Source organism: Solanum verrucosum, unplaced genomic scaffold, assembly GCF_900185275.1.
Source record: "Solanum verrucosum unplaced genomic scaffold, falcon-dt-bn FXZP01000253.1, whole genome shotgun sequence".
Classification (NCBI taxonomy): Eukaryota; Viridiplantae; Streptophyta; class Magnoliopsida; order Solanales; family Solanaceae; genus Solanum; species Solanum verrucosum.
The window spans coordinates 3566427-3576476 of record NW_026019984.1 but is presented as its reverse complement, the minus strand read 5'-3'; the positions used below and the strand labels follow the sequence as shown (position 1 = coordinate 3576476).

The window sequence follows — 10050 nt, the reverse complement described above, 5'->3', positions numbered from 1 at the left end:
AAGCTAAGGATGAATTTTACCATTTTCTTAATTTTGAATTTTTAAATTTTGTTTTCTATTATTCCTTTTTCTTTTCCAACACTACTTTATCACCAATCACCCTTTTTTTTCTTCCTTTGGACATGTGGTATCATCGAGTGTCAACCTTTCATCGTTTGAAAATAAAAACAAAATTTGGTCATTTTAATAAAGTTAAGGGTATTTTTTATTTCAACTATTAATGTAGGATAAAAATTCATTTCATTTCGCATAATTCAAGAATAATTTAAGAAAAATTTACACAACTAGACAAACATAAGCCTTATATTTACTAATTAGAACCGTATTTAAAAATAATTAACCAACAAAGTTACAATATTATTTTAATAGCAAATTTAAATGGTTATGCCAAACCCTTATTTCACATATAATTAAAAATTATATCAGAATATTTTTTCTCTCTCTCTTCTTTCTCTCACTTATACTATCCCTATTTATCTCCCATGTCTCAACTCCACCAATTAAGTATGATTTACTTCAATTTCTTCTAATTAAAGTTAATTAGAAATTTTCCTAAATTTCCTCTTTTATGATTATCCATATAAGGTAAAGATTTTATTTCAGTAAGTTCATCTACATATTTTTTTTTTCGATTCTTATTTTCTAAGTATAATTTTTAATTATTTTTTTAGGATTTGCTCTAAGCTTTCACAAATTCTCTATCAATGGTGTGGATTCTAGTACCCAAAAAAGTGAAAATGTAGAAAAGATTGTATTAGACATTATTGATACATCATGTATTCGAAAGGTATCATGATACATTATACATTCAAAAGGTATCATGATACATAATGAATCCTAAACGTATCGAGATACATCATGTATCTTAAGCGAATCATGATACATCATGTATCCTAAACGTATCGAGATACATCATGTATCTAAAGGTATCATGATACATGGTGTATCCTAAAGATATCATGATACATCACAATTAATTTTCTATGCATTAATCTTCATGTTAACTTGTAGAAAAGTAGGTTTCGTCCATTGCACATTCAATTAGTGAATTTTAATTAAAAAAGTTGTTTGGGATATATTATTACCGATATGAATTTATACGATTCTATAGCAAATCAATTACTTAGTTTCATAAATTAATGCAATTGATTACATTGTTGTACTAATTACTTACGTCAGATAAGAAATTGTACAAATAATGACAATAACCATAATTGTATCTTTGATACAATCTTCACAACTTCAATACAAAAAATGTATCTACACTTGCGTAACTAGAAAAAGTATCGCTGAAGTACATAATATACAAAAACTTTCTCAGTCCAATAATAATTGTTCACTATTGACTTGACATATCCCTTAAAAAATAATAAATAATAGGGATAATATTACTACTACCTCCATCCATTTTTAATTGTCATAATTTCCTTTTTTAGAGTCAAACAATAATATATTTGACTAATATTTTATGATGTATCTTTTCATCATATTGATATGCAAAAAGTTGGAATTTACGGTACTTTTCGTATAGTTTTTGAATATCTAATTTTTTTTGTTTAAAATATCAAATTAATGTAATCTAATTTAACTTTGAAAATTAGTCAAATTGACTTTCGAAAAACGCAACATGACAATTAAAAGTGGACAGATGGAGTATATTACTTTGACTTTATTAAATTTAATGATTTGAGAAATATGTTAAACGATAAATAGTATTTAATAACAGGGTTAAATAGACACAAAATATAAATTATCTTTTGATTTTTTAGAGTGGAATGAGGGAGTATAAATAACAAATATGTACGTAAGATATGATAAGCTAGATTACTTATCACTCATCCCCTAATCACAATTAGACCTTGGCTTATCAGGCGTTACGTTTCCCATTAACGCCGTCAAAGTTAACGGTCTCCGTCACCATTTATTTTTTCTTCAATCTCAAAGGTCTTTCTTCCTTCCTTTTTTTTTTTTCTCTGTAGACATGGACTGCTGCTGCTGATTCTTTTTGAATATTTCTATTCGATTCAAAGTTGAAATCTTTGTTAAAAAGGTAATCTTAATAAACCCTTTATTTGTATTCCTTATAATTCAAATCCATATATATGTTTTTTTCAATTTTATAGGGTTTTTTCTTGAATTCAAGAATCCTTTTTTTTTTCTGATAAAAATCTCATCTTTATAGCATAGAACAACCTCTTATACTGATATTTGATAAAATATTAAATACCCATGTTTGTTTTATTGTTTTTGTAGTAAAATCTTGAACTTGTGTGTGTATTGAGGTTTTTTTTTTTTTGGTAATTGGGGTTTTGTTGTAAGGAATTAAATAGTGGTAAACAGATGGGGGAAGATTTGATGACAAGTTTGTCAATTGATAATTATCAACTATCTACATTCTTGTCTATGGACTCAATTGCAATTGCTGCTGCTACCTCTAATGAGGATTCAGACAGGGATATGAATAGGGAGATTGTGATTTCGAGGCCACCGGATATTAATCTCCCATTATATATGGAACGTAGCCCTACTCCTCGTCCTCCACCACCACCTCTATCTTGGAATCATGACGTGTTTGATATGATGGAGGTTGGACTTGGAAACCAGATTAATGAATGTTTTGAGCTTCTTGATTTGCCTAAAGTTGGAAGGAATTGTGATAAGAGATTGGATAGTGTTTGGGGTGCTTGGTTTTTCTTTACTTTTTACTTTAAGCCTGTTTTGAAGGAGAAATCTAAGTGCAAAGTTGTTCGAGATAGTAATGGGGTGTCGGGATTTGATAAGTCTGATCTCCAGCTTGATGTGTTTTTGGCTCAGCATGATATGGAGAATATGTACATGTGGGTTTTCAAGGATAGGTCTGAAAATGCGTTGGGGGAAATGCAGTTGAGGAGTTATATGAATGGACATTCCAAGCAGGGCGAGCATTCATTTCCATTTAGTGTTGACAAGGGGTTCATCTGTTCTCATAAAATGCAGCATAAGCATTATAGAGGCCTCTCCAATCCGGTGTGTTTGCATGGAATTGAGCTTGTTCCATCACCCAATTTATTGTGTATTGATGAGGAAGAGCAGAAGAAGTGGATGGAACTTACTGGTAGGGATCTCAAATTTTCAATACCACCCGAAGCTAGAGACTTCAGTTCATGGCGGAACCTTCCCAACACAGATTTTGAGCTTCAAAGATCGATCCCTTTGCCAAAGAGCAATTCTCATCTTCCTTCGAAAAAATTGCTTAATGGTTCTAGTCTTAACTTGTCAACTCGACCATCAAACCATGTGAACAGCAATGGTTTAGAGCTCTCATCTGATTGTGGTAAGAAAAGGAAAGACTTCTTTTCTCATGGAAGTGATGAAGATTGTTTCTTGTCGACTAATCCCAGTTTAAACAGACATCAAGATGGACAACCACACACTATTGCACCACCTTGGATGAATGAGTTTTCGGGGGTAATGAAGAATGTGTATGGGCCAGCCGTTGCTGCAAAAGTTATATACGAGGACTCGGAAGGATATGTGATTATGATCACTCTACCTTTTGTTGATCGTGAAAAGGTGAAAGTTCATTGGTGGAACAATACTAATCATGCCATCATAAGAATAACATTTGTGTCCACGGCATGCCCCCCATTCATGGTGAGAAATGGTAGAACATTCAAGCTAACTGACCCATCTCCAGAGCACTGTCCTTGCGGTGAATTCACAAGGGAAATCTCACTTCCAACTCGAATACCTGATGATGCGAAGCTAGAAGCATATTTTGACATGAGTGGAGCTGTACTTGAATTGAAAGTTCCCAAATATGGCACAACTCCAGAAGTGCATGAAGTTCCTGTTTGTCTTCGACCTCCAAATGAGTTTATGTTGTCGTGAGATAGGTATTGATTGCAGAAAGTGTAGTGTAGCCCAGATAGTTAACTTCCATTCTTTTCTTAGGTTAAGTTTTTAGTGGGAAATTCAATCATTGTTGAATTGCTGCTCAGTCAAGGGCCTCATAGCTGATGATACCACCTTATTAGATCCTTTGCTGCTGCTCTTTTAAGGCTGTTCTGTAGCACTGCTGTGTCGCGTACAATGTGATGCAGAGCGAAGCATGTTATTATAAGTGGAGATATATGTAGTCATTTTTAATGAATCAAGTCTATAGGAAAAAAGAAAAGGTAATCTTTAGTGGTCTGAATTACAATGATCCATTCTGTTACTCTAGGAACATGAAGACTGTTTCCTGCCTAGTGTTTTCAGACAATAAGATCTACTTCTTTTCTAAATTTGTCGTTTCTAACGTTACATAATGCAATAGAGCTCTGCATAGTCTTTGAGTATCTATGTTCCTCTCCCATGGCACCTCTTGAGTGAACATGTTGTAAGTGCAAGTGGAGACAAATGTTCATTCCAGGTATTGAATACCAGCTTATAATTTTCAGAAATGCAAAATGAACCATACTATTTTGAGCTGGATTGTTTTCTCTAATAGTACATATATCCTTTTTGCTTTGCTTGGGAGTTGATAAATGTATTCCCAACCAAGTTTCTTTTTCTCCTCCTCTTTGTTGCTAACGAGTTTTTCTCCTATTTTAACAAATATATATATGTAACCCGAAAATGTTGCTAATGAGTTTTTCTCCTATTTTAACCAAATATATATATGTAACCCGAAAATGAAAGCAATCGAAGGAAGGAGTAGAGCATGTTTTATTTTCCCGAATCTAGCTTTGCTTGACTAAGGAGTAGTCCATCCCAGATAGGCTTTCCTTTATGATACTAAGGAATTTCCCAATTATTGAAGTGCATATATTTGTATATTGTATCTCCATATATTCAGTTTTTAATCTAGTGAACTAAACATTATAGTTTTGACATAACTTGTTCACAAGCAGATTTTTGTCAGAAAAAGAAGAAGCTATTAAGTCACTGCACCACAGTTTAAGGATAAGAACAGCAGAAGCTTTCTTCAATTCTATATTGAAAAGCACATAATTTATTAACAACAAAAGGATGAACAAACTTTCATTACAAAAGGCTATTCAAAGCATACTTAGTAACAAACAAGTAAAACAATTCAACTCAAAAACTCCTAATCCACTTCCTCAATCTTTGGTCCAGCACCACTTCCTGCACCACCACCAACAGAAGGACCACCATCTTCATCCATAGTAGCTCCACCAGCACCACCTTGATACATCTTGGCAATAATCGGATTGCATATGCTTTCCAGTTCCTTCATCTTGTCTTCGAACTCATCAGCTTCTGCAAGTTGGTTGCTGTCTATCCACTTGATAGCTTCATCGATCGCGTCCTCAATTTTCTTCTTATCAGCAGCTGGAAGTTGGGAACTAACCTTGTCATCTTTAATAGTGTTCCTCATGTTGTAAGCGTAATTCTCCAATCCATTCTTAGCTTCCACCTTTTTCTTGAGCTCTTCATCTTCAGACTTGTACTTCTCAGCTTCTTGCACCATTCTCTCAATCTCTTCCTTGGAGAGTCGACCCTTGTCGTTGGTGATAGTTATCTTGCTCTTCTGTCCGGTAGTTTTGTCCTCTGCGGAAACATTCAGGATTCCATTGGCATCAATGTCGAAGCAGACATTGATCTGAGGAACACCCCTTGGTGCAGGTGGGATGCCAGAGAGTTCAAACTTGCCTAACAGGTTGTTGTCCTTGGTCCTCGCTCTTTCTCCTTCGTACACCTGGATCAGCACACCGGGTTGGTTGTCCGAGTATGTAGAGAAAACTTGCTCCTTCTTGGTTGGAATGGTTGTATTTCTTGGAATCAACACAGTCATTACACCTCCCGCGGTTTCTAAACCGAGTGACAGAGGAGTGACATCCAACAGCAACAAATCTTGAACCTTCTCGTTGCCTTCACCGCTCAAAATTGCAGCTTGCACAGCTGCACCATAAGCAACTGCTTCATCGGGGTTGATACTCTTGCAAAGCTCCTTTCCATTAAAAAAATCTTGAAGTAATTGTTGAACTTTGGGGATCCTAGTTGACCCACCAACAAGAACCACATCATGAACGCCGCTTTTATCCATCTTAGCATCTCTCAAACACTTCTCCACAGGCTCCATACACTTCCTGAACAAGTCCATGTTCATCTCCTCAAATCTTGCCCAAGTGATAGTTGTGTAAAAATCAATCCCTTCATACAACGAATCAATTTCAATTGTTGTTTGAGCAGTGGATGATAAAGTCCTCTTAGCCCTCTCACAAGCAGTCCTTAACCTCCTCAAGGCTCTCGGATTCCCACTAATATCCTTCTTATGCTTCCTCTTGAACTCTTGAACGAAATGATTCACCATTCTATTATCAAAATCCTCACCTCCCAAGTGAGTATCACCAGCAGTAGCTTTAACCTCAAAAATCCCCTCTTCAATAGTGAGAAGAGACATCAAAAGTACCACCACCTAAGTCGAAAATCAACACATTTTTCTCACCAGTACTGGTAGATTTCTTGTCAAGTCCATAGGCAATTGCAGCTGCTGTTGGTTCGTTGATTATACGCATCACATTAAGACCAGATATGACACCAGCATCTTTAGTTGCCTGACGCTGCGAATCATTGAAGTAAGCAGGGACTGTGACGACCGCATTCTTGATTGTTGTCCCAAGGTATGCCTCAGCAATCTCCTTCATTTTGGTTAAGACCATGGATGAGATTTCCTCAGCAGAAAATTGCTTCTCCTCACCCTTGTATGTAACAACAATCATTGGCTTGTCAGCAGGCCCGGGTATAACCTTAAAAGGCCATAATTTCATATCGCTCTGCACCGAAGGATCACTAAATCTCCTTCCAATTAAACGCTTAGCATCTGAAACCAAAAAAGAAAATCAAAATGTCGTTCGATAATTACGAGTAGCAAGCGGAATGTTAAACATACAATGCACAATAAGTAAAACAGGTGCATACCGAATACAGTGTTAACTGGGTTCATAGCGACTTGATTCTTCGCAGCATCACCAATGAGGCGTTCAGTATCAGTAAAAGCAACATAAGAGGGTGTGGTTCTGTTGCCTTGATCATTTGCTATAATTTCAACACGATCATGTTGCCATACACCTACACAGGAGTAGGTAGTACCCAAATCAATTCCAATGGCTGGCCCTTCACCTTTTCCTGCCATTCTTTTCTTTTCTTTTCTTTACTTTACTTTATTCACCCAAATACAGAGAAACAATTAAATTAAAGAAGAAAGAAATTGTGATGTTTGAGATGTAATGTAATGAAGCAAATTTCTGTGATTGGAGAAGACAAATTGTCAAGTTTATATATAAAGGAAAAAAGTTTGATTTCCAGAGCATTCTGATACTTAGATTACGGCCGTTCGATGAACTCTCTATTGCCTTCCTGTTCCTTCCAGAATATTCCAGTTTGACCTTACTAATAATAGACACATTTTATTCAAACCAATTATTTGAGGGGAAACTGAACTCATGTCCTATAGACAATTTTAATTTTAAATAAATAAATACCCCATAATAATTACTAATATTTTCAAATTAATTATGATTAATATACTCTAACTGATATTATGAAGGGATTATCAGCAATTACAATCTCTTTCCAATTTTTTCCTTATTCTCTAATTCTCCCTTTTCCCCTAGTTCTCTCTTCTTCTTTTTCCCCCAATTTTCCTTCTTTTTCAATTCAAATCAATACTGGATTCCATAACATTTTATCAATAGAGAAAATTGTGATCCTCTTACTACATCATGGAAGTTGAAATTCACAATAATACATTAGTTCTGACGTTGAGATAATAATAATAGAATTGTTGGAATTACAGATGATGAAAATCCATTAGGGAAGAAAGATAGCAAAGGTTTCATTATGAAAGAGAAGAGTGTTTCAGACATAGATATTGCAAAATTGAAAAAAGCAAAGTAAAAATGAAGACTGAAGAAACACGTGGCCTCACAGCTGGCACCAATCCAGAACCTTCCACAATTTTCTGTTCTTGTTTAAATATTATTTCCATTTATGTTTTTATTAATTGTAAATAATAGTTTGTTACAAGTTAGCCAATTGAGATAGGACACCTGTTAGTCTGTTAGCATTTTTATTCCTTGTATTTCCTATATATACATTTGTTATGCAGAAATAAGTTATACAGAAAATTTAGCTCAATTGTTCTTCGTCTACTCATTCATGGTATCAGAGCAAGAGTTCTGATTTCTACTCTTTTCATTTTTTTCAGTTCAATATTTTGTTATCATGGTAGAGACTACTGAAATAGCTACTGGGATTACAGTTCTCCTTTCAGCTGTTAATATGCTCTCTACTGATTTGATTAACCCTGCTCACCCTTACTTCATATCACATTCTGATTCTCCTGGTACTTTGTTGGTCAATATTGTGTTTGATGGAAAGAGCTTCGGTGGATGGAAGAGAGGCATGTGGATAACCTTGACTGCTAAGAACAAATCAGGTTTCATTGATGGATCAACTGTGGAACCTGAAGCAGGAACATACCTCCATCAAGCTTGGTCCAGATCTAACAACATGGTAATTTCTTGGTTACTGAACTCTCTTTCTAGAGAAATTTCTGAAAGTGTCTTGTATTACTCCATTGCTAAAGATATTTGGGCAGAATTGGAAGACAGGTTTGGTCGGAGCTCTGGCCCTCATCTTTTCCAACTTCAAAAAGAACTCAGTGACCTTGTCCAAGGGTCATCTGATATTATTGCTTACTATACCAGGATCAAACGACTCTGGGATGAGTTGGATACTTTAGACTCTTTTACTCTTTGCTCTTGTGTGTGTTCCTGCGGAGCAAAAGAGAAAAACGTTAAGTCCAAACAAGATGAACGTCTAGTTCAATTTTTAATGGGACTCAATAAGTCTTATTGTGCTGCCAGGGGTAACATACTCATGATCTCACCCTTACCTTCTATTTCAAATGCTTATGCCCTGTTGATTCAGGAGGAGAAACAAAGGGAGTTGCAAAAGATCCCAAAATTTCCTGGAGAATCCTCTTCTTTTATTGCGACAAATCAAACAAATGTTGGTCAAAGGACTTTTTCTACTGATTTCAGGGGTCAGAGAGTTCCTTATGATGCTAAGAAATCAACTCTTTTATGCAAATATTGTAAGAAATCAAGGCATCTTATTGAGAAATACTATAAGCTACATGGTTTTCCACCAAATTTTAAATTTACTAGGTAGAAAAATTTTCAGAATTCTGTTCAGGGACATGCAGTGACTTCAAATGAGTTTTCTGGAAATTCTTTTATGGCTGATGTGGACTCAACAGATTCAGGTAAACTACTATCTACAAATCAGCTAGCACAGGTGATGCAGATGCTTCAAAATATGAAAAACAATGATCAAAGCAACAATGTCTCTGAAGTCACAACCTCTGTTAACTGTGTTGGTATAACTTTTTGTCCTCGTCCTTTTTCTTTGAATTTACATGTTTGATCCTACTACCTATACTAGGCTAACTTGGATAATAGATTCAGGTGCAAGTGAGCACATAAGCTATAACAAGGATCTCTTTTTCAATCTTGAATCTCTACCTAAGACTATTTGTGTTAATTTGCCTAATTCCCAAAAGGTTGAGGTCTCACACTCAGGTTCTGTGAAACTTTTCTCTAATCTTATCATTCACAATATTTTATTTGTGCCCAGTTTTCACTTCAACCTCTTGTCTGTCCATCAGTTGTGCAAACAACTTTCTAACATGCTAATTTTTACCTCTTCTCATTGTTTCATGCAGGGTCCTTCAATGAAGAGCTCAATGCTCCTTGGTGAAAGTCAGAATGGTCTCTATGCCCTCAAGAATAGGCTTCCAGTTGCTCTTTCTTTTAAAAATTCTAGTTGTAGTTCTCATTCCTTCAAGGATGTTTCATCCAGTTTGTCTTGTATTTCTTCTAATGATGTTAAAAGTAGACTATGGCATGTAAGATTGGGTCATATCCCTCTTTTAAATATTCAGCATATTAATGAAATTCCAGTTTCTGTTGTTTCAAAGTTTTCTGTGCCCTGTTCTATTTGCCCCTTAGCAAGACAACACAAACTCCCTTTTCCTACTAGCCAGATTTCTTCTAAGCA

At 35.3% G+C, this 10050-nt stretch overlaps 1 protein-coding gene and 1 pseudogene across 2 annotated transcripts; one reads left to right on the top strand and one right to left on the bottom strand.

Moving 5' to 3' along the window:
* The first annotated feature begins 2295 nt into the window (after positions 1-2295).
* LOC125818194 (uncharacterized) lies at positions 2296-4089 on the top strand. Its single transcript, XM_049497739.1, has one exon. The coding sequence runs from the start codon at positions 2341-2343 to the stop codon at positions 3868-3870; it is 1530 nt and encodes a 509-aa protein (XP_049353696.1). The 5' UTR covers positions 2296-2340; the 3' UTR covers positions 3871-4089.
* Positions 4090-4923: 834 nt separating this feature from the next.
* Positions 4924-7120, bottom strand: LOC125818188 (heat shock cognate 70 kDa protein-like; annotated as a pseudogene). Its single transcript, XR_007442344.1, has 2 exons — positions 6907-7120; positions 4924-6808 (listed from the first exon to the last, which is right to left on the bottom strand). The product of XR_007442344.1 is annotated as a heat shock cognate 70 kDa protein-like (transcript).
* Positions 7121-10050: the final 2930 nt, after the last annotated feature.

What these genes read in the sequence shown, in the direction of transcription:
- LOC125818194 (XM_049497739.1), top strand. Translation starts at nt 2,341, where the DNA reads ATGGGGGAAGATTTGATGACAAGTTTGTCAATTGATAATTATCAACTA.